General features: G+C 39.6%; 1 protein-coding gene across 6 annotated transcripts in view; it reads left to right on the forward strand.

Annotated features, from left to right (window-relative positions):
• The window catches only part of NOSTRIN (nitric oxide synthase trafficking), a 69,424-nt gene that overhangs the window by 22,921 nt on the left and 22,305 nt on the right, over positions 1–24,198 (forward strand). For 5 of the 6 annotated variants that reach the window (XM_006182862.3, XM_006182863.3, XM_032479632.1 and 2 more), the window contains 5 exons: positions 13,487–13,570; positions 16,395–16,457; positions 16,662–16,743; positions 18,926–18,988; positions 21,502–21,600. In XM_006182862.3, the coding sequence (XP_006182924.1) occupies positions 13,487–13,570; positions 16,395–16,457; positions 16,662–16,743; positions 18,926–18,988; positions 21,502–21,600 (391 nt within the window). The remainder of the gene's footprint in view (positions 1–13,486; positions 13,571–16,394; positions 16,458–16,661; positions 16,744–18,925; positions 18,989–21,501; positions 21,601–24,198) is intronic. The other variant, XM_032479631.1, reaches the window with a different exon arrangement.

Raw genomic sequence — 24,198 nt, forward strand, 5'->3', positions numbered from 1 at the left:
ACTTCCCTCTGGTCACTGTCCTTCTCTGTTTAGCCTCTGAAACATCGTGGATGACCTGCAAGAATACTGTAAAGTGAAGCTGAATTCTGAGGGAGAGGCAGTGCCTAACAGCATTACCTTCCCTGTTGGCAGCCATTCAGGATTGTTCTGGAGCTAAGGGATGAGAAAACGCATTCCCCCTCCCCACCTCAGTGTATTTGGGGTGTTCTGGATGTTGAGAGATCCTTTTGGTTATGTAATCATAATCACATTAGAAAAATGAATATTAAGAACTTGATTGGTGCCCAGCACTAGCTGAGTGCCAGAAATGCATCACCGTATTTAATATTCTATGTGCTGCTTCCAAGAAAGAGTGGAATGCTGGTGTCGTCTGAAATAAATGCACAACCTGAAAGTTGAGAGTTATGTTTTATTTGGCGGGAGGACTCAAGCCGGGATGACAGCCCCTCAGATCACTCTGAGGGACTGCTCTAAAGAGGTAGGGGAGGAGCTAGGTTATATAGGAGCTTTACAACAAAGACCAGGTAGTTGGAACAATAAAAGATACTTGTTATCTAAAGAAAACCAGGCATCTCAAGTTAAAGAATTTAGTGTTTTTCTATGTTTGGGAGGAAGCAAACCTTTGGGCTCATTGAATTCATTCCTTTGACAAGCACCTAGCTCTCTAGGGCCGGTATCCCGTCCTTTCTTATTGTGAGTCCCCTCAGAGGCACCATTGTGAGTGGCTGCAAGGCCAGGCTGCAGGCTTGTCTTCACTGGGGTGTGGCGGCAGCGGCTGATGACTTGGTGGCTCAGCATTCTTTGTTTACTGATATGGTTTGCAGTATTTTTCATTCACAGTGCCCCCCCTTGGTCCTAAATTAGACCAATATCTTGGGAGACATTTCATGACCAATTTTGTCCCGTGGTGCTAGGAAGGCTCATTCCTAGATCAGGCGAAGATTCTGTTGACAAGCCCCTTCAGAAGTGTTAACAGGGATCAGGCCCTGTTGATAGTCAAAAATTCTCTGGATCACCTGTCTTACTAGTCTGTTGTGATCCCAGAAAATATTCCCTCTTGTTACTTCTTCCCATATCTAGAGTTGCACTAGTATAATCATTGGGCTCATACAGAAGTATATATCTGGTCTAATGTTTCAAGTTGCCTAGTGATTATTTTATCAGAGGCTCAGTCACACATTTGGTAATGCAAGAAACAATTTTGTAAAACAGGCAAAATACAAATAGTATTAGCAGTATTAGTAAGGTCATAAGTAAGAATTTAAGCCAAAAACTTCCATTAGGTGCAGCTCAGTGTATCCCCAGGTCATCTGATTTAGTCTGTTTTGTGCCAATCCTTACCATTAAGGAAGACATTATACAGGCATTGTTTATAAGACACCCAGCCACATTTCATTGTGTTATTAAATTGGTTCTCTTTAGTCTAGTTTAATTTTTTTCCAACGTAAGAGAGCCTTTAAACTTAAATGTCCATACCCTGGTGTTAACCATGTAAGTCCTTCCCATAATTGAGGGAGGTTATATTCTTTGGCTGAAATCTTAACTTGTTGCCTTGATTGAGCTTGAGTGATCTTACAAGAAAATTCATATTTATGGCCAGGCTTAGAGCAGGTATTATTAATTGGCCAGGTGAGGGCTCCCACCTTGAAGTGTCAATAGTGGCCTAAATAGAACTATAATTTGTTTTTTACAGTATTTTCTGAGGGCTATCTGGTTAGAGCCTTGGAGTAGGGAAACCCACCAAGGTAACACAGAAGTGCTAGATAGATGTAATTTACCATAAACCTAACAACTGGATTAGTTCGTAAGCAAAGGTATGAGCAATTATCAAAGTAATTGGTATACAGGCTTGGTCCGGTGTTTTGGGTCAGCTGTCTGCCTCAGATGTCTTCTTCTCATCCTGGGCTGGTAGCTTCTTCATTTGAGCACTGTTTTAAGGAGAGCAGTACTCTATAGGCCAGTCCAGCGCAGGGGCTCTTTTTGACTGGAAATTAATCTAAAAGTCAGTTTCCTTCAGCTTTTACTGTGCATGGTCTAGTTAAGAGTACCAGATAAAGGGTCCTTCCATTCAGGTTGGAGATAGTTCTTTAAGTCATGCCTGTTACAGTATGTATAATCCCCTGGTAGCAGGTCATGGGGCATTGGATCTTCATCCAAGGATAGATTACAGAGCTTCAGAAACAAACCTAGAGTGTCCTTTTAATAATTCAACTAAACTTTGCAGCAATGTAACATAACAGCAAGGAATGATCTGGTGAGTCTTAGTAAATACAGACCTCAATTAACAAAATAAGAATTTAATATCCACTGAAATATAATCTTTTTCTAAGGTTACCCTCATTTTTATCAAATACAGCCAAATCAAGATTAATCTGTTTACAAGTTAAGTCTGATGATTTGATAATGTAGGCTTCTTTAAATTAGCTGTGCTGGAGCTTTTTATAAGGAGTCTCAGGCTGAAATTTTAATAAAGTCTTCTAAGGCCAGGAAAGCCACAGGAAGGGCTTGTCACAGATTTTGCCTTACAGATTTAGGTGAATTCTTTTCAAGTTCCTCAAAATATATTGCGATTCCTATACCTGTTAGGAGGTGATCTTCCTAATTTATAGAGCCACTGGGGACCTAAGAGTTTCCAGTCTCTGGAGGGATCAGACAGAGAGAAAAGATAACTGTTCCAAGTCTGCTTTCTTAGGTATAATTTATCAAATTGCTGTGTCATAATTAGCTTAAGAAGGGTTTCTTTATATCTGGGAAACAAAGATTAAAAGCCAGTAATATTTCAGACAAAACCAAAAATTATAACCGTATTCATCAGTTTACTCAGTCCCATGTAACTAATCCTTTTGTTGTTGTTAACAGTTTTATGAAATCAGTCTCCATCAGACTTTTAAAATTTCTTACCCAGTTCAGTTCAGTGCTATACTGAAACTTATCAGAAGCCAGTAAATCTCCTTGAAGAGAAAGCATTTTGCAAAGGCATCAGAATAAAACAAAAACTGCCTATAAATGACAAAAGGCTTAAAGCATGGTTAAACACCTAGTCACACCATAATCGATAAGAAACCCGGTTATAATAACCAAGAATTATGACGGGTAACATTTCAGACATACCAGACTTTTTAGGGATTTTATATAATGTCTAGAATATCTATATTAATATTTTCTCATACAGTATAACATAAGATTTATTATTCATTTGACAATACTTTCCATCTAATTTAACATACCAAATGAAACTTACTAGTTTAAAATCTCTCTATGGGATGTTTCAGGGGCCCTCTGAAACATCCTAGATTTAGCTGGAGGTCAAAAGAATTCTGATTAAAATTTGATATTTGGGAAGCTTGTTAAATAGTTTCAAAATACTTGGTCAGATAAAAGCCATAGGTCACTGTGAAACAGTATTTATTCATTAACAAGAAAATATTTAAAAGGTTAATGCAGAACAGATCACTTAAGGGGTAAAAGAAACTTTACAATCTGTTACTAAAGGCAGATTAACATTTTAAGAAAACTTTGTCCTCTTAACAGAAAATCAAATCTAGTCTTGTACCGGCTTACTTCTAAGATTTATTTACTTTGACTAAATTTATTCTAAACTTAGCCAATCCCGAACATGTACAGAACTCTTTCCTCAGGGTTCCTCTTCCACAAGCCTTCCACAACTTTCTATACCCATATTATTTTTTCCCCTCATTTTCTCTTCCATTCAGAAGTAACCAGCTTCAGGACAAAGTCACTATTTTCCATTAACAAAATACAATTCCATCCCTAACACCTTCTTTTACACATTCATCTTACTTTCCTGGATACTGAGATGCTTCCCTTAATAGTAGAGAATATTTCAGGGTGGCATCAACCATTTATTAATATTTCTAAACACCTTTAGTTTCTCTGTAAGAGCAAGCCGATGTTTAGTAAGTAATGTTTTAATATCTTACTTTATTTGGGAATGACCTAGTTATTTAATAAACTCCCATCATTTAACTTAATTTAGCACAACTCTAGAATTTTAAGATACCAAATATTTGCAGAGATTATTTTAAGTATACCTTCCTAAAATATATTTTTAAAGCATTTACCCAAAAGCCCTTATCTCATTTGTGTTTAATTTACTTTTAAGAATTTTATCAAAAAATTACTATTACTATTCTTTTGATAAATCTGCAACAGACAGAACAAAATCTTATTTCACTTTCAGTAAACCTAGGTACAGTAAAGTTATTACACTTAATATTGATGACTCTAAAGACGTCTGTGTTAATTAGAACAAACTAAACTTTGTTAAGTCTGTATACACATTATAGAACATATAAACAGACAAAACTAGAGATCTTGTAGCTTCACTTTAAAACCTAGTTGTGAATTAGGTATTACAATGTAAATTTACTGCTTATAAATAACAGTTGGAATTTGCTTGTTCAAATCACTAGGCTTACTATTTATGGGAAAGACTTTCAAGATTTGTATTTATCCTCGACGAGGTCTGAAGGACCTGTCAAGAGTCCTGAGCTCTAAAATGTCAGAAGTTTCCTTGGCCTTAAGTTTCACCTCATTGAGCTAATCAGGCTCAGTCTCAGGTCAGTGTTTGTTGTCTTTATATTTCAGATCTGCAAGACAAAGACAGTTGCTTCCAGTTCCCCAGTGAAATGGTCTGTCACCCAGGTCCAATGGCACTGGCAGTTTCCCCTCCAATTTGTTTCCCTGCATCAGTGAGAACTCCAAAGAGTTCCATGTTTTATAACTAAGATTTACTTTATCATGTCTTCAAAGGCTTGCATAAGGCATTTAGTAAGGTCTCTTCCTTGAGTTACAAGTTAAACCCAGGGTGAATCTCTATTATTTTTATCAGCCCCTGAATGTTAGTTTTTAGTTTTACTTCATATTGTATGGCTCAGGTAACTATTGGTTTCCTGTAGTATGTTTAATTAATATTTCCTGAGGGACAGATTTACGTGCCCAGTCTTATAATACCAAGCAGGGGAAGCATTCCCCATTGAAACATATCTATCCCACAACATAATTAAGCAAAAGAGGTTTATATAAAGTTCTCTTAAATATACCAATTTTATAAACTTTTATTCCAATTTTTTTCAGCTCTTACACCTTTAACATTAGTTTTTATTAGGTTTAATCAATGTCTTGTTTTTAGAAGGAGTCCTAGAAGCCTTTTTCTTTTATTTATCTCTTGTCCATTTTATCTAATTTTATGTAAGTCTCTGGGATCCCCAGAGGAGTTTGAGCCAAAGGTCTTAGGCCCTTGTCAATCTTTAAATTTGATTAATTGGTCTCTTGACCCAATTTTTGATCAAGCATCTCTGTATAACTTTTCCAGCCCTATAAATATATGTATTTTAAACTGGGGTAGAGTGGACTTGTTTGAACTTTAATGTTGGTGGTCCGCCAGTAGGTGGTCCCTTTGGCCTTTTTAATCTTACATAATGTGGTATCAAAACCTTGTATCTTAATCCGTAAGTGTCCATTTTATTTATCCTATTTTTAAAAACCATCTGAAAAATATTTATCCATTTGGGATGAGCCCCTTATCTTTTTTCCTTGTTTTTTTTTAAACATTTTTTATTGAGTTACAGTCATTTTACAATGTGTCAAATTCAGTGTAGAGCACAATTTTTCAGTTATACACGAACATACATATATTCGTTGTCGCATTTTTTCCCCACTGTTTTCTTCTTGTTAAGAAAAAAATCTTTTAAACATTTTCCTTTCCTTTTTCCAGTTACTCAACCTAATTAACATTAATTAGTCTAATGTTTTTAATAGCATCTCTAAAACCCATCGAGGGGAAGGGGAAAACACAAATACAACTTTTCAAACCAGTTTTTTGTTGTTTTAAACTAAGGGAGTTCTTAGGTTAACCATTAGATGTATATTTTTCCACCTTGAAATTTGATCGGTTCTTACAGATACCGATAAAACTGCTGTTTATAATGAGAGCTCTCAAGTTTTACCAATTTAGAAGTTTCTCCAATTTAAAGGATCCACCATCTGGCCATCAGTGAAATATATTGGTAATGATTTTAAACCAATAAGACAAAGAGACTTCCCCACAAGAGTGGAGGGTGCTGCCTAAAATAAAATTCAAAAATTTACTCCCCAAAAAGTAAAGGCCTTTGTGGTCCAGGCTAATGCAGCAAAAGTTGAGATGGCAAAATGCCTGAGAATTGGTACAATCAAAGGATTGTTTAGAATCCCAGTCTGTTTGCTTGGCTGACATACGTACATCATACTTGTACCTTTTGGATGGCAGAGACCAAGTATTTTTTTTTTAAACATACATAAACACATACACATAAAACGCCCAGAGAAGGACAAAACATTTACATTTCAAGGACACAGGAAGAGATATGCAGGTTCCCCCTAAAAGGGCTTTTGTTTTTTTTAGGTCAGAATTCTGGAAAAAAAAGTTTTTATCAAGCTGGCTTTTTTTTTTTCTTAATATAACTGCCTACGCAATAAAAGAGCCCTAGCTTAGTTATTTTCAGGGTGAGATTTTCTTTAATTCTCAGTTAAAGCTGTAAGTTTTGTATGTCCGTAAACCTGGCTAGGGTATTAGTTGGAGGCTGGCAGTCTGTCGTTCCTTTTTCTTTTGTTCTGAGAGTTATGTTCCCCATTTAAGGTCAATTTGTCAGGATAAAATTGCTAGTGGATTCCCTGCAGGGGCAGCTGCACAGCATGAGGTCTCGCTCCCTCCACTCCTGCAGGTTTCTCGGTCACCTGAGAAAGCCATTGCTGGCCAGGAGGAGGGGCCTGTCTTTTATTCCTCCAAAGAGGAGTGTAACATCACTGAATAAAACTCAGGATCATCAGCCGATAACGGGAGATCCGAGAACCAGGAGAGACTCACCCAAATTCGTCTGGATTCCCGGAGGAAGCTGATGGGCCCGAGAGGCCTCTGCTGGTACCCAGGCTCCGGATCCTTGTAGAGTTCAGGTGGAGGAGAGAAGTCTGCTGTGGGTCCTTTCATAGTGGTCGCCAAAACTGTCGACTGAAATAAATGTACACCCTAAAAGTTAAGAATTATGTTCTATTCAGTGGACATTTCTGAGGACTCAGCCCGGAATGACAGCCTCTCAGATCACTCTGAGGGACTGCTCTAAAGAGGTAGGGGAGGAGCTAGGTTATATAGGAGCTTTACAACAAAGACCAGGTAGTTGGAACAATAAAAGATACTTGTTGTCTAAAGAAAACCAGGCATCTCAAGTTAAAGAATTTAGTGCTTTTCTTTGTATGGGAGGAAGCAAACCTTTGGGCTCATTGAATTCATTCCTTTGACAAGCACCTAGCTCTCTAGGGCCAGTATCCTGTCCTTTCTTATTGTGAGTCCCCTCAGAGGGCACTATTGTGAGTGGCTGCAGAGGCTGGAGTGCAGGCTTGTCTGCACTGGGGGGTGGCAGCAGAGGCTGATGACTTGATGGATTCAGCATTCTCTGTTTACTGGTATGGTTTGCAGTATTTTCATTCACACTGGAAAGGAGAGACCTGAAGAGCCCTCTGATTAACCATGGACTAGGAGAGAGTTTCTGTGTCCAGCTCTGCCAAGTGCTAGAAAGCCATGTACTCTGACATCAGAGCTAAGCACAGCTCGAACTTGTGGGACCAAATTTAAATAGTTAAGCAGTTTAAGGTTTCCAAAAGTGGTGAGATGAAAACAGACTTGTAGCAAAAACTGATTAAAAATTCTAGCTAAGACCTGATGGGGAGTCCATTCATTCCTTCTTTCATTTATCCATTCATGAAATACACACTGAGCACCTATTCCATGCCAAGCACTGGTCTAGGCCTAGGGATACAGCAGTAAACAACACAAGATCTTGATCCTCATGGAGCCTGCATTCTAGGGGTGTTCATAGAAGAACACTAAAAAATTATGTGATGGAAGATAGTGATAAATGTTGGGACAGAAAGCTGTAAGAGGATGGTGACAAGGATGCTCTTTTCAGTAGGATAGCTTCTGAAGTGGTGATGTTTGAACAAGACTTGCTGGGATTGACATGAGGGATAATGCCATGGGGTTATGTAGCAGAAGGAATACCTGGCAGCAGCCACTGCAAGTGCAAAGGCCCTGAGGCAGGATGACATTTGGCCACTAAGCAGTAGTACAGTGAGCAAAGGGATGGCTGGTAGGAGAGGAAATCAGAGAGGGAGCCAGGGGTCAGATCCTGCAGGTCAATAAAAATTGTCCCAGTCTCATATTATTTAAAGAAATCAAACATAATAACTGTATCTCTTCCTAATCCTATTTCTTTCCACATTTCCCAGCACTAATCACTATCCTGAATTTAGTAAATGTTATGCCTATTCATACATCTTATGTTTGTTACACACTCATAAACAAAAGCAGCAATTTTATATCTTTTTATAGTTTATATGAATGTTATTATACTGTATGAATACTTCTTGAGTTTTCCCTTCCTATAAAGTTTATTATTTTGAAGGAAAAAAATTGTCCCAGTCTCTAAGGCCCTGCTAGGCTTAGGTGAGTACCTCATTTTAATAATCATTAAAACCCCTTGAGGTGGGTCTGACTACTTCCTTTGAAGTTGCCTCCTAAACCCATCCCACTGAGCAGTGGTGGCCTCCTGGGATTCTAGAGCATCCAGGTTCATTAAGGGTGGTGTCTCTCCCAGCTGCTGCTGCTGCTGCTGCTGCCCAACACTCTCCCTCCATCAGTCAGAACATATTCCTGGAGCAGAGAAATCTATTTCTAAATGCAATGAGATATTTATTTACTAGCTTCATATTTTAAAACTACTTGCCTTAACCTTTTTTCAATTGAAGTATAGTTGATTAATAATATTGTTAGTTTCTGGTGTACAGCATAGTGATTCAGTTATACATGTATTCTTTTTCACATTCTTTTTCATTATAGGCTATTATAAGCTATTGCATTTTGTTCCTGTGCTATACAGTGGGACCTTGTTGTTTATCTATTCTGTATATAGTAGTTTGTATCTGCTAATCCCAAACTCCCAATTTATCCCTCCTCGCCCTTTTTCCTTGGGGAACCATAAGTTTTGCCTTAACGTTTTCTTATGCTTGAACAAGATCTGATACCAAATGGGTCTTTTCTGTACCGAAGCCTTAACATAGATCCTACAGTGGTCTTCATTCTTTTAAAAAGTGGTAAAAATAACTTGGAGCACAGCTGTCCTAACAAGGGAAAATGAACAGAAATTTAGCAATAGGTCAACAGCCCCTGGTGTCTGGGCTCCATTTTATGAGAGAGAACTGTTTTCCTGTTTGTCTTTTCAGTTTCTACAATACTGAGTCTAATTTGTATGAAAATTTGCAAGAATTAAGTTAATTACTGGAGAGTTCTGGGATCGTTCCCCAAATGAAATGAAGTCATAATGCTAAAGTTGCTTTATAATAAAAGTAGAATTAAAAGACTGAAAAATATGCAACAAAGACCCTTTGGTTCATATTAAGATGGAAAATGTAAATTACACTTAATTTTCCACATTTTAATTATTTTCATTGAAATATGAGATCAATAAGAATAAATCTTCCTTTTTAGCTATGTATGTGCCTATAACTGGTGCATGGAAATACCAGTTTAAGATGAGAGTGATTCAGTCTATCCCAGAGAACAAAGTTTTCTTCCCGAGGACATGACCAGATTCCCTACTGAGTCTTGTCCTGCATAGAAAGTAATTGAAAAGGCAGTCTCAGAGCACAAATTAGCAAAATAAGAAAGGAAAATGGAGAAATTACAACAAACAAAATAGAAATACAGAATATCATATGAGAATATTATGAAAAACTATATGGAACCAAACTGGATAACCTAGAGGAGATGGACAAGTTTCTGGAAACATACTGTCCACCAAGGCTAAATCAAGAAGAATCTGAACACTTGAACAATCCGATCACTAGAAAGGAAATAGAAATAGCAATTAAAAACCTCCCTACAAATAAAAGTCCAGGACCAGACGGCTTCACCGGGGAATTCTACCAAACATACAAAGAAGAACTCATACCAGTCCTTCTCAAACTCTTCCAAACAATTGAAAAGGAGGGAATACTCCCAAACTCATTCTATGAAGCCACCATCACCCTGATACCAAAACCAGGCAAAGACACTACAAAAAAAGAGAATTATAGGCCAATATCACTGATGAACATAGACGCCAAAATCCTCACCAAAATTTTAGCAAATAGAATCCAACAACACATAAAAAAGATTATACATCATGACCAAGTGGGGTTCATCCCAGGGACACAAGGCTGGTTCAACATATGCAAATCAATCAGTGTAATACATCACATCAACAAGAGAAAGGACAAAAACCACATGATCATCTCAATCGATGCAGAAAAAGCATTTGATAAAATTCAACACCCATTTATGATAAAAACTCTCGCCAAAGTGGGTATAGAGGGAACATATCTCAACATAATAAAAGCTATATATGACAAACCTACAGCCAGCATAGTACTCAATAGTGAAAAACTCAAAAGCTTCCCACTAAAATCTGGGACAAGACAAGGATGCCCACTATCACCACTCCTATTCAACATAGTCCTGGAAGTCCTAGCCACAGCAGTCAGGCAAGAGAAAGAAATAAAAGGGATCCAAATTGGAAAAGAAGAGGTAAAAGTGTCATTATATGCTGATGACATGTTACTATATATAGAAAACCCTAAAAGGTCCACACAAAAGCTACTAGAGCTGATTGAAGAATTCAGCAAGGTAGCAGGTTACAAAATTAACGTTCAAAAATCAGTTGCATTTCTTTACACTAACGATAAATCAACAGAAGAAGAAAGTAAAGAAACAATCCCCTTTAAAATAGCACCCAAAGTAATAAAATATCTGGGAATAAACCTAACCAAGGAGGTGAAAGAATTATACACAGAAAACTATAACCCATTGATGAAGGAAATTAAAGAAGACTTTAAAAAATGGAAAGATATTCCATGCTTTGGATTGGAAGAATCAATATTGTTAAAATGGTCACAATGCCCAAGTCAATCTACAGATTTAATGCAATCCCTATCCAATTACCCAGGACATATTTCACAGAACTGCAACAAATCATAATAAAATTCATATGGAACCATCAAAGACCTAGAATTGCCAAAGCATTACTGAAGAGAAAGAAAGAGGCTGGAGGAATAACTCTCCCAGACTTCAGACAATACTATAGAGCTACAGTCATCAAGACAGCATGGTATCGGTACCAAAACAGACATATAGACCAATGGAACAGAATAGAGAGCCCAGAAATGAACCCGCAAACTTTTGGTCTTTGACAAAGGAGGCAAGAATATACAATGGAATAAAGGCAGTCTCTTCAGCAAATGGTGTTGGGAAAACTGGACAGCAGCATGTAAAACAATGAAGCTAGAACACTCCCTTACACCATATACAAAAATCAACTCAAAATGGATTAAAGACTTAAACATAAGACAAGATACAATAAACCTCCTAGAGGAAAACATAGGCAAAACATTATCTGACATACATTTCAAAAATTTTCTCCTAGAAGAAATAAAAGCAAGAATAAACAAATGGGACCTAATGAAACTTACAAGCTTCTGCACAGCAAAGGAAACCAGAAGTAAAACAAAAAGAAAACCTACGGAATGGGAGAAAATTTTTGCAAGTGAAACCGACAAAGGCTTGATCTCCAGAATATATAAGCAGCTCATACGACTCAATAAGAAAAAATAAACAACCCAATCCAAAAATGGGCAGAAGACCTAAACAAGCAATTCTCCAAGGAAGACATACAAATGATCAAAAAGCACATGAAAAAATGCTCAATATCACTAATTATCAGAGAAATGCAAATCAAAACTACAATGAGGTATCACCTCACACCAGTCAGAATGGCCGTCATTCAAAAATCTACAAATGACAAATGCTGGAGAGGCTGTGGAGAAAGGGGAACCCTCCTACACTGCTGGTGGGAATGCAGTTTGGTGCAGCCACTATGGAAAACAGTGTGGAGATTCCTCAAAAGACTAGGAATAGACTTACCATATGACCCAGGAATCCCACTCCTGGGCTTGTATCCAGAAGGAAATCTACTTCAGGATGACACCTGCACCCCAATGTTCATAGCAGCACTATTTACAATAGCCAAAACATGGAAACAGCCTAAATGTCCATCAACAGGTGACTGGATAAAGAAGAGGTGGTATATTTATACAATGGAATACTACTCAGCCATAAAAACCGACAACATAATGCCATTTGCAGCAACACGGATGCTCCTGGAGAATGTCATTCTAAGTGAAGTAAGCCAGAAAGAGAAAGAAAAATACCATATGAGATCGCTCATATGTGGAATCTAAAAAACAAAAACAAAAACAAAGCGTAAATACAGGACAGAAATAGACTCACAGACAGAGAATACAGACTTGTGGTTACCAGGGGGGTGGAGGGTGGGAAAGGATAGACTGGGATTTCAAAATTGTAGAATAGATAAACAAGATTACACTGTATAGCACAGGGAAATATACACAAAATGTTATGATAACTCACAGATAAAAAAAATGTGACAATGAGTGTGTATATGTCGATGAATGACTGAAAAATTGTGCTGAACACTGGAATTTGACACAACATTGTAAAATGATTATAAATCAATAAAAAATGTTAAAAAAATAAATAAATCTGGTGTTGGCCCATTAGAAAGTTACTGTTTGGTTAATTCTGTCATAATTTGTTACTGTATTGTATTGCCAGATACTGTAATCCAGAGCTAATCTGACAGTGCTGATGGCCCAGGATAAGCAGGGAGGTGATTGGATTCATTTGCTAGGACTGACATTACAGGGTATTACAGACGGGGAACTTTGTAACTTACAGTCTTAGCATAGCTTAAACTACATAAATCTGTTGTCTCGCAGTCCTGGGGGCTGGAAGTCTGAGATCAGTATGTCAGCCAGGCTGGCTCCTTCCCAGTGCCGTGAGAGAGAATCTTCCTTGCCTCTCCCCTGGCTTCTGGGGATCTGCTGGCAGTTAACCTTCGGCACTCCTTAGCTCGTAGATACATCATCCGATCTCTGCGCCTTTGCCTTCACATGGTGTTTTCCCTGTGTGTGTCCTTGTGCCCAGATTTCTTCCTTGTATAAGGACACATCCATATCGGGTTCTAGCCCGCTGGTGGCCTCATCTTAACTTGATCGTTTGCAAAGACTGTATTTCCGAATACGGCCACACTCACAGGCAGTAGGGGTTAGGACGTAACCATCTTTTGTAGGGGAACACCATTCACCCCATACACTAGTGTATGAGAAGGTTACAGTAAAACCCCTCTCCTTAGTGGGATCCTCTTAGTTATCCTTAAGGATTACACCTAGGACAAGAGGATCTTTACAGTAAACAGATCGTCTCTTCTTCCCACAGGCACTGATTGCATTGTCAGCCTGAGTCGTGTGTGTGTGTGTGTGTGTGGTTTTGCTTGATTTCTGGCCAGGATATCCTAGCTAACAACTATCCCATTGCCAACAGGGCAAACTTGGAGATTAACTATGCCAAAGGACTTCAGAAACTGGCAACCAAGCTGAGCAAAGCATTACAGAGCACAAAGAAAAAGTAAGTATACAGAAGACGTAAGGCAGAATCACTCTTAAAAAGAATAAAAAGCAACCTATGTTCAGTTCCAGCTCGCTCTTACAGATGGGGCAGGTCTACAGTATGGAACATGGCGCCTAGTTCTTGGGAACTCACTGTGTGCCAGATACTGTGTTAAATGTTTTTGTGGACAGTTTGCATGTAATCTTCATCACGACCCCTGAGAAGTCCTATTATGAGCCTATTTACAGACAAGGACTTCAGGCTTGGAGAATTCTAGAAACTTGCCCAGTCACACAGATAATCAGTTGCAGAGCTGGGTTCGTCCTGTGTCTTAGTGACTCCTTAGCCCATCTTCATAAAAGGCCTTGGAGAAGCTGTTTAACTGGGAAGGCAGGGTTGTTAAGCCGGAGGGTCTTGGAGTCAGGAAGTGTGAATCCCACTTTATCTCAAATTCATGACTTTCAACAAGGAACCTGGCCTTCCTGTGCCTCAGTTTCCTCCTCTGTTACATGGAGTAACACTATGCTTCACTGTGTGTGTGTGTGTGTTTGGGGAGTGCATATTAAATAAGAATGTGTGTAAAGAGATTAGCACATTGGGTGTTGAAAAAAGGTTCACATTTTTAAAAATTTATTCTTTTTTTTAATTTGTTTTATTTTTTCTTTTAGGTTTTTCTTGTGGGGAGGTAGTTAGGTTTATTTAACTTTCTTTTTAATGGAGGTACTGGGGATTGAACCCAGGACCTCATGCATGCTAATCATGGGCTCTACCACTTGAGCTGTACCCTCCCCATGACTTTTTTTTTTTTTTTTTGATTCAATTGAGAATGAAATCAATTATACTTCTCTTGAGGGAGAGAAGAAAGATACTGGTATTCAAAAAAATGGTCCATTAGTGATCACCTGTCACAGAGATTTTTGACTAATGCTTGCAGATGTCACCCAATGGCAGTGCCACTTCCAAGGTCTCTTTTGATGATAAAAGAAAGAGGGGAAGACAAAAAGGAAGCCTTTTGGAGCATACATTCCTACTCCTCCTTAGGCATCATCTGTAACAGCAAATAACGGCTTTGAAATTGCTCCTGACTTTGGGCTTGATTTAAGTGCGGTATTCTAGGGGACTGTGAAGGAGCCAGCAGGGCACGGTGGTTGAGTATAAGTAGACTTTATTTAGACTGCCCAGGTTTAAATCTGGTCTCTACCACCTACCAGCTGGGTGAATTAGGACAATTTTTTTCCCTCTTTGTGGATTAAGATGGAAATTATCTCATATAATTACTATGAGGATTAAATAAAATAATACAAGAAATGTGTTTAATACCTGACAAGAGCCAAAGCTCCCTGAGTGCTCATTACAACTTAAGTTCTGATTACCTTTTGAGGGATGAGAGGTGTAGTGGCAGGGGGTGTGTCTTACTATGTTGGAACCCCAGCATCCAGCGTGCTAGTCCCAAGGAGTTGGCGTGAACAGAATGTTTAACTAGGATTGACAACAATATTTAATAAGAAGCATTGAACTTTTATCAATACCAAAATTTGTGCTTGGTACTTGTATAATAACCCACATTTTTTTTATCTTCTGAAACACCAATTAAGTGAGGGTCAGAGAAATCACGTAATTTTCTTCCAAGTTCACACAGGAAACAAAGGGGAGTGTGTTTCCCCTGTGAGGCCAGCACCCCTGCCTTCCTGCTCTGCACCCAGCTCCCCCGAGGGGCAAATGTCAGTCTCTTCCCAAAAGTGTGCCTGGGTTCCTTTAAGAAAAATCAACTCTATTGATTTAATTTATATGCAATAAGATGCACCCATTTAAAGCACATGGCTTAATCAATTTTGACATAAGTATCTACCTTGTAGCCATCACCAAAATCAAAACATACCCATTTTTATCACACCAAAATTTCTTCATGCCTGTTTATAGTCTTTCCTCCAGCCCAGTCCCCAGGAAACACTGATTTGCTTTTTTTTTTTTCAGTCGAGATTATTTTGTCTTTGCTGGAATTTCCTAGAATTGGAAGCATATAGCAGGTATTCTCCTGTGCCCGGTTTTGTGCCTGGCAGAAAATCTGCCAGCCTTTGGTCTAGTTCTCCCATCCTCTGGCTGCCAGGTGCAGCCTAAGTCATTTGGAGGCAAAACCTCTGCACCATTTTGCTTTCATCTCTCTCCCCACACCCCTCCATCAAAGTCTACACTGGCCTCTGTCCCTGAGGTTTATTGATGGCAATGGGGTTATTCTGACTTTAGAAGGCCAACCATATGTAGGAGAAAAATAGCATCACATTTTCTAATATTCCCTTTGTGCTGCTAGGAACAGGGCGGAGCTGTCCTTTTGTTAGATTGAGTTACTTGCTCACAAGACAATAAATATCTGAGCTGTTGTCCTAAAAGCCAGCAAGGAACAGAAGCTAGACCCCAACCCCAAGAGCAGCACACAGGATGTGACCAGGGCTCCTGAGTCCTCCGTCACTTAACTTCTCTGAGCCTTGATTTACTCATCTGTGAAATGAAGAGTCCACAATGATTACCTTTAAGGGTCTTTTACCCCTAGCATGCTCCCGCCTGTTCTAAATGCCTTCTCACCCTCGGCCACTTCATTTCCCATTTTCTACAGACGTGAAATGGAAATGGAAATGAAAAATGACTGGAGAAAAAAAAAAGCAGTTTATGTAATGACTATAGTGCAGATAAATATGTTGGCAGAATTTAATCCCATGGAGAAATTGAAACAAGATGAGGAATATGAGTGCAATCACTGAATGCAATGAATCAGACATGATGCTTTATTTCTCAAACTCCTGGGAAAATGACACCCACGCTTGTGCTCCCTTGTTTTTGCCTCCAGCTGTCTCGTCAGTGCCTGGGCCTGGGTCTCGGAGGGCATGAAATCTACAGCGGACCTGCATCAGTGAGTGCTGCCCCCCGGCCTGGCCCCAACCCCAACCCCAGAGGGAGTCGTACATATTTAACGAGGGCGTGCTACAGATGCTCCAAACTTTCATGGAGTAGATGTGCTGTAACACACCATCTTATTTCCCCAGAAAATAATTTGGGAAGGGGATATAAATCCTAATACTACTATGCTTGTGTGTCTTTTATGTTCTGTTTCCAGAAAACTTGGCAAAGCAATTGAGCTGGAAGCAATAAAACCAACTCATCAAGTCCTAAGTGTACATGAAAAGAAGAGAAAATCAGTGAGTCAAAAAAATCTTTTTCTTCCCTGTTTGAGCAAGATTTCTGTCTTTGGCTCAAGAAATAAAAGGTGATCTAAAAGTGATACTAAGTTTCAGGGATTTATTATAAAAATAAACACATCCCAAAGATTATGTACAAGGATGTTTGTTAAGGCATTGTTTATAGTACTGAAAAAACAAACTTCATCATCCAAAAATAAAGTATGATAAATTCAAGCAATAGGATATTATGCAACCATTAAAATCTCATTATAGAAGAATTTAATGACATAGGGATATGGTGTTAAAAAACAGGGTGAGAAAATCTAACAATATGACTTCAATTTTGTAAAATAAATATGTATGCATAGGAAAAACCATGAATGTTAATAAGAATTATCGCTAGATAGCAGAATGAGGCTATTTTTTCCCCTTTTTTTGGACTTTTTAAATATTTACATTGTTTTCCAGTGAATAGATAATCCTTTTGTAAATAGAATTATAAGCACAATTTTTAAAAAGAAATACTTTTCTATACTTACCAGCTTTGGATGAGGTAAAAGTAATACTAGGTATAATCCTCAAACAACCTTATAATTGAAGCAAAATAACTAAACAGTCCCTTCTGAGGCACCCGGTCCTCTTGTATAGCCCATTCTCTGGTCTCTGTGGACTTTTCCCTCCAGAACAGTTTCATTTGTGCTCATTTTTCTTACTTGTGTGTCGTACAATCCGTAAGCACTTTAAAATATATTTTCAGGCACCGTACTTGTGTGTCGTACAATCCGTAAGCACTTTAAAATATATTTTCAGCTGCATATTTAAAATGCAGCTCAGCTCTGACGGGGGAGGGGTCGCGGTCACTTTCCGTGTCAAGGCCGGGTTCAAGGGGAGAAGTTCAGAGCAGTAACAGGAGGTCTTTGTAAAGGGCAGGGGCGTAGCTAAGGGGAGTTTCAAGTGACCACAGCCTAATAAAGCAGGTCTTAAAGGTGCTAAGCCCATGGGCTGAGGGGATTTGTGAAAGCACTGATGGAAGAGAAATGACACCAAAAAAACTTGATACAAACTCATGAAACAGTTAGGAAATGGAATTGATGATTGGTGGACATCCGTGTATTTTTGCTAGAATGGGATGCTCTACTTAGGGCCTGGATAAGGGGGAATTGACAGTAATACTAGAAAGCAATATAATCTTCTGCCTTTGTGAACTGACTTAATACAAATGGAACACCAGGGTGTATTTCATTAGTTACAAAATATTTCCGTACCACATGATAATATGATGATCACTAGCATCTCCCCAGCACTTACGTATATCAGGTACAGTGCTGTGGTCCTTACCACAGCGCTGTGGGTAATTAATGTCATGACACCCCCTACTGCTGGTCCAGCTCAATCTTTTCAGCATCCCCCGCCCCGCTGCATCCCTATTATCCAGCCGCATTCTCTCACAAAAGGTTAAAGATCAGAATTTTTTTTAAAGTGAACTCGTTCCACTTTTCAGTCGCATACATAGTCACAAGTGGCATAGTGCATAAAATGATATGCATGGTATTGCAATAAACCACAGATTCCAAGTTTAATCAACTGAAAAATGTGCAGTGTTGCTAGATCTCGGAGTGGTGGAGAGATGGCTGATCTGTGGGTTTGGAAGAAAGGTTCTGCCCTTAAGTCTGATCTTGAGGGGTTGCCTTAGATCCATTCTCATCATTTTTATTACTCCACCATTGGCTATTTAAAAGTAGGAGAAAAAGTTAATTATGACTAAGAATGCAGTCTCTTTTAAATTAAAGCAGTACTCACTTAGGGGCAGTGAGATACGTGGTAAAATCAGCACTTCTAGGACTTTTACCAATTCTCACAGTGTTAAAGTTTGAATCACGTGGAATGAGGCTGAAGAGGAAGCGATGGGACGGGAAGTGACACCAAACTATGCAAGATCTTCCTCCACACAGTTTATACCCATTTATATTGTTTTTACATAGTTACATATTAGAAATAATTATCTTACCAAATGCATTTGGGCTAAATCCTGTGAAGAAATTCTTGACGTGAGGTAAAGAGCTGGGCTACTTTTCTCATGGAATGTGTCCACTATAGGATTTTTAAATTCCTATTAATCATGATACTAATTGTATAAATTAAGAAGCCAGCCCCGTGATACAACAAGAAGACAGCAAAAAAATTTTTTTTCCTTTGATAGCTTGAGAACAAAGTCGAAAAGACAGCAAATCTTGTCATTAGCAACTGGAATCAACAAATTAAGGCAAGTATACACAAATATCATTTGTGGAAACTCAGGTTTTAGGATTGAAGCCTTTGGCTTTTGCACAAATGAGATCATGTATTTTAGTGTCTGTGTGTGTGTGAGAGAGTCAGTATTTAAGTGCTAACTGAAGAGAGAAATGCTTCCTTATTACATGGAGGGTATCTTTCAAATAAACCAATAGAGGAGCAGAACTTTAAAGACGGTTTTTATTTATAGCTAACAGGTAGCATTTGTTGTGTGTCATGTACTATATATATTTATGTATTGAATCATCGCAACAACCCCATGTGGTGTCTGACCTTGTGTTGTCCCATTTTACAGGTGGGTGGGAAGGTTACAACGCTGGTTAATGGTTGAACCAAGAATTGTTCAAGTCGCTAGGCTCCAGGGTCATGGCTCTTCACCGTAACCTACACTGGCTGCCTCTCTGTGTAAATTTGTAACTTAGGGCAGGATATAAATACTGAGTTTTGGTTTTATCTTTTACAGAAGGGCGTTTGTGATCTCCACCTCACTTGTGAGAGGGGCACAGTGCGGGGTGGGTGAGGATGTGCAAAGGCGAAAGCCTGTGTTGATTCCACAAGTACGTCCGATCCGCTCTCCTTGTGAACCGCAGTGTACTAAGATACGGTTCTTATTTCCATGTAATTTAAAATGGGGTTGGCTAGGAAACATCTGTGCGGGAAATAGTGAATGAATTCTAAGGAGAGGAATTATGATCTAGTGCAAGACTTTACAACATATTATTGTAGGTCCTTAACCAGAGAGGCTCACAGATGGTGCCCTTAAATATGTACAGATTATTCTAGAACAGTCCAGTTTAGGAATAATTCATTTCAAGTAGGAAGGACTAGAGGGCAGTGGAGAAGGAATCTGCTCAGAAACACAGTGATCCCCTTTGAGAGTTCTTGTGCTCCAAAAGTTGAAATTCTCTTTTTCATCTCCAAAGTGTGACTGCCCAAAGAGAACTTTCTTTCCCAAGTAGACAGCCGAGAGTGCCAAATACGCAGAGACACCCTCAGAAACAGCCCTCGGCGTTGCCTCTGAAGCTCCTTCTGAAACCAATTACTCCATAAGACCAAGGACATTAATATGAAATGTTTGAGACAAATGAATTTCTACACCCACCATAGTATTACTGTGAGGATGCTCACAAGAATCATTTTTATAGTAAGTATTTAAAAGTCTCAAAATGTGCCCAATCATTCGTTTTCAGTTTTGCTCTTGATTTTATGAGCTTTCTAAACAGGACTTGCTGTTCAAGATTCATTCTGTAAATAGTTAGTTTTCAGAGGAAATTCAATATAATGGACCAAAAGAGAGAAACCATGACCAGGAGCCACAATGGCTTTTAAAAACAAAAAGCATCTTTTTGCATTTTCCAGTTTCCACCAAGTAATTTTTCTAAATAAAACCATTTTATTTTTTTATAAAGATTGACAGAGAAATTAGAGAACATAAAATTCTTGATCTATAATAATTTTCTCTCTGGCTAGAATTCAAGGGATTCAGCACATCAGTAATGAAGTGCCGTCCGTACTGGGGACTCAAATGAAAGCCTTAAAGAACCAGATGCTCTTTCCTCGTGCTCTCCTTTATCAGTGGGTGTGTGACTGAGGGAGGAGGGAGGAGGGAGGGGAGGGTCTACGAGCCTCTTGTTCCTTGAATTCCCTTTTGTTAGAGGCTTCATATGCTTAGAAGATGTCTCTGGTTTCCTAGGGAAAGACAGACCTGGGCTTTTCCCTTCATTACCTAGTTTTATGGTCCTTGCAACTTGAGATGAAAAACCATACCATCTTTCTAGCAACCCAGTTCCTAAACAGGCTGAATCCAACTCAAACCAAGTTCTGTTTATTTTAACCCTGAAGCATCACCGTCTGCCAAGTTGGGACTGTAGAATAGGGAGCCATCACCTAAATTGTAGCCTGCTCCGAGGTTTGGGCTTCAACAGAGTAGGTGGACTTCAGATGCTTCTTCCTTCCCATCTCCCTCCACCTTCCCCACCACAAGCACAGGGCATTTCACAAGATACCAGGCAGGTGCCTGGCTCTCAAGCCTGAACATCAGGGAGCAAAATTTCCCTTTTGCTCTAAGTTTTAAGAGAGCGTCTTAAAATGACCTTAGTTGTGGCCCATGTTGATTTAAGAGGAGGATGCCAGCAGCCTTCCATGTTTGTTGGGATGTTTTTTGTATGCGGTAAAGCTGTTCCCTCCCATGATGCTGGCTAGAGCAATGTTTTTGAGGTTTGATTGCCTTTGGCGATTTACAAGATGTATAACCCTCTTGAATGAACTCAGTGTAATGAAAAAATGTACAATGGTTCTCAGGGCAAAATGTTAGCCACTGTGATATTTTAGGCAGATTTTTGGGGTGAGGGCAAAAAATGAAGAACTCAAAACACAACATTTCATTCAAGCCAGAGCATGAATGTGACTTCAGAGCAGGAGAGTTTTTCTCTTGGTATCAGTTTCTGATCTTTTTTTTTTTTTTTTGGTATGTGTTTGCTGTAGGCCAAGAAGAAATTGATGGTTAGTACCAAGAAGCATGAAGCACTTTTCCAGCATGTAGAACGCTCCAGGCAAACTACGACTGAGAAGGAGAAGCAGCAGGTGACCTCTCGTGGCCACTGAGGGCATGTGGCTTAGGGTGGGTGGGCTTCCTGTCCCGGGCTTCCTGCCCTCAGCTGTAGGCCCAGGGAGTGGGCTGATTGCTGCTCTGTGTGGGGTCTCTGCAGAGCTGTTCTGTGGCAGGGTGAGACGGGATCCTAAATCATTCCTGGTCCGCCTATAGTTTTAAAAGTATCATTGACAGATGTCAAACTAAACCAATGGTGTCCAATTTTTTGGATACGGAACCCTATTAAACATCTCTCAGCTCACACCCCAAGTAAGTTAAAAATGTATACACGTAACATAACGTAACATAATATACCTATCCTGTATATTTATCCCAAATAAGTAAACAAATACATACGCATAACATACTATTTGATGTGCTTTACCTATATTGTCTATTATAGCTAATGCCTTATATATTATACTTATGAACATTATAAAACATAAAGTAGAAATGTTTGAAGGATAATATAAAAATGAAACAATATTGTAAGTGATTTAGCTAATCGTGATGTCTTCATAGGGTCATTACATTAGCGACACATCCAGTCAAAATATGTACTTGGGGCAGGGTTCAGCCTTAACCATAGTAAATATGAATTCATATTTCTAATAGCCCTCTTGATAATGTAAAATTTGGGGGGCAACTTCTTGTCAGCTCTCACTAGCTCATGCCAGGTTTTGCCTTTCACGTGGGTGATGACGCTCCCGTAATTGAGAGCCTGAGAAAGAGTCAGCTCTGACGTTTTCCTGCGGCTTTCGTGTGCTTGCCTTGTTAGTATTAACGTCCATCTACAGCTTCTTAGCAGAAGTCTCTTTAAGGCAGGTGTTAGTTTTGTGTGTATTAACCCAATTAAAGCTAGATAATCTGTAAATCTGTGTGACCCAGACTCCTGCCAGTGGGCACATGTCCGAGGATGCTGAGAGTGAAGACATCTGTGAGGATCCACATCAGCGTCTTGTGTTGTAAAGTTCCCACTCTTCCTCCGGGACACCGCAGAATCCTCAGCTGCCCATGTGCAGACACCAATATGAACTCATATATTGAATAAGAGTAAACTCGAGCACTTTTTCAGGCAAAAATGAGCATAAATAATCTGGGAGTGTAGGCAGAACATTAAATACTTTCTGCCTGCATCCCAGTCGATTATCTTGCACACCTCTTCTGGTGTAAGCCCCTGATTGGAAACCTTTGAAATAGTCAATATCCTCTCAATGTCTTCCCCCAAAGGTGGAGTCCCCCTAAGGAAATGCAGGCAACCTGACTGCAACCCAAAACACTCTTAAAAGAAAAAAGAAAATTGTCATTGCAAGTAACGTGATTATTTAATCTGAGGAAACAATTAATTGAATAACTTAAATTCACTGTTAGCAGGATTTTACAAGGTTCTTACTTCAATCTTCACAGTTTGAAATGATCATAACAAGTGTTGAATAATGAGACAGCTTCCGAGGAGGAGGCAAAACCACAGGATGTTAAAATGCTAAGCTCCAGGACCTCGTTGGAGGCGTTTGGAGCCCTCATTAGAAGCTATTCTTTATTGATGTCGAGCAACAACAAATGAAAAAGCCGGGGCAGCTACGTGGTGAATTTCCTCTTCCTTCCCTCATTAGCAGCTTCCCTGGGAGGAGGAAGTCCGTGATCCTTCCCTGCCCTCCTCCAGCTGGTCCCGTTAACCACAGCCCCCGGCTGTTGTTACATCACAAACCCCTACCAACCTCATCACTTCACCTGGTAGCTTTCTTTTTTCAGTCCTAAGGCTAAACACCTAAGGCAGCATTCATTTTTGCATCTCACATAGAAGTGCCCTCGATCTCCAACCCCAGCCGAGCTGGTCTGGTGCCGCTCAGCGGTCTTCCTGGTCTTCTGCTCGGCGGTCCTGGTTCTCACCAGAAGCTGATCTGCATCTCCTTTCTTCTGGCAGCTCCCTCCTCACCACCCACTCTCAGCAGACTATCTTGCCTCCAGCCTCACAGGATAAACAGAAGTCAGCACAGCCACCTGCCTGCTGAAGTCATACGTGCAGCGGGACCGGCCAGTTCTTCATCCTGTGCTCCGATTCCCACCCCATACTCCTCTCAGAGACTCTTCCCTTGATGAGTCCCCCTCTCCAGGATCTTGGATGTACCCTCTATTATATGCTTCCCATCAGCCTTCTCAAGTCCCTCTGTCTTGGGAGAGCAGGGAGACACCCTCCGTGGCCCTGTTCCTGTTCTCTAGATATTCTCATGTCTCCTTTTTACAGTAAGATTTACTGAAAGAGTTATCTGTGCTCTGTCTCCACTTCCTCATCTCCTGTTCACTCCTCAAACCACCCAGCCGAGCCTCCCTCACCATTCTGCTGGCAGGTTCTTGCCATCGAAAACGATGTTGCACTGATTGCCAAAGCCACTGGGTGCTTCCCAGTTCTGACTTGATTTAACTTCTTGAAAGCATTAAGCATCATTGACTGTCCCCTTCTAAAAACATTTTCTTAACAGCATCTTACTCTCTTGGTTTTCCTTTCTGTCAGTTTTTTTCTTAAACGCCTTTATGGACTTCCCATGTTCTGCCTGAGCTTTATGCACTGCTGAGCCTGACCATTTCTCTCC

This window comes from Camelus ferus, chromosome 5, assembly GCF_009834535.1.
Source record: "Camelus ferus isolate YT-003-E chromosome 5, BCGSAC_Cfer_1.0, whole genome shotgun sequence".
Taxonomy (NCBI): Eukaryota; Metazoa; Chordata; class Mammalia; order Artiodactyla; family Camelidae; genus Camelus; species Camelus ferus.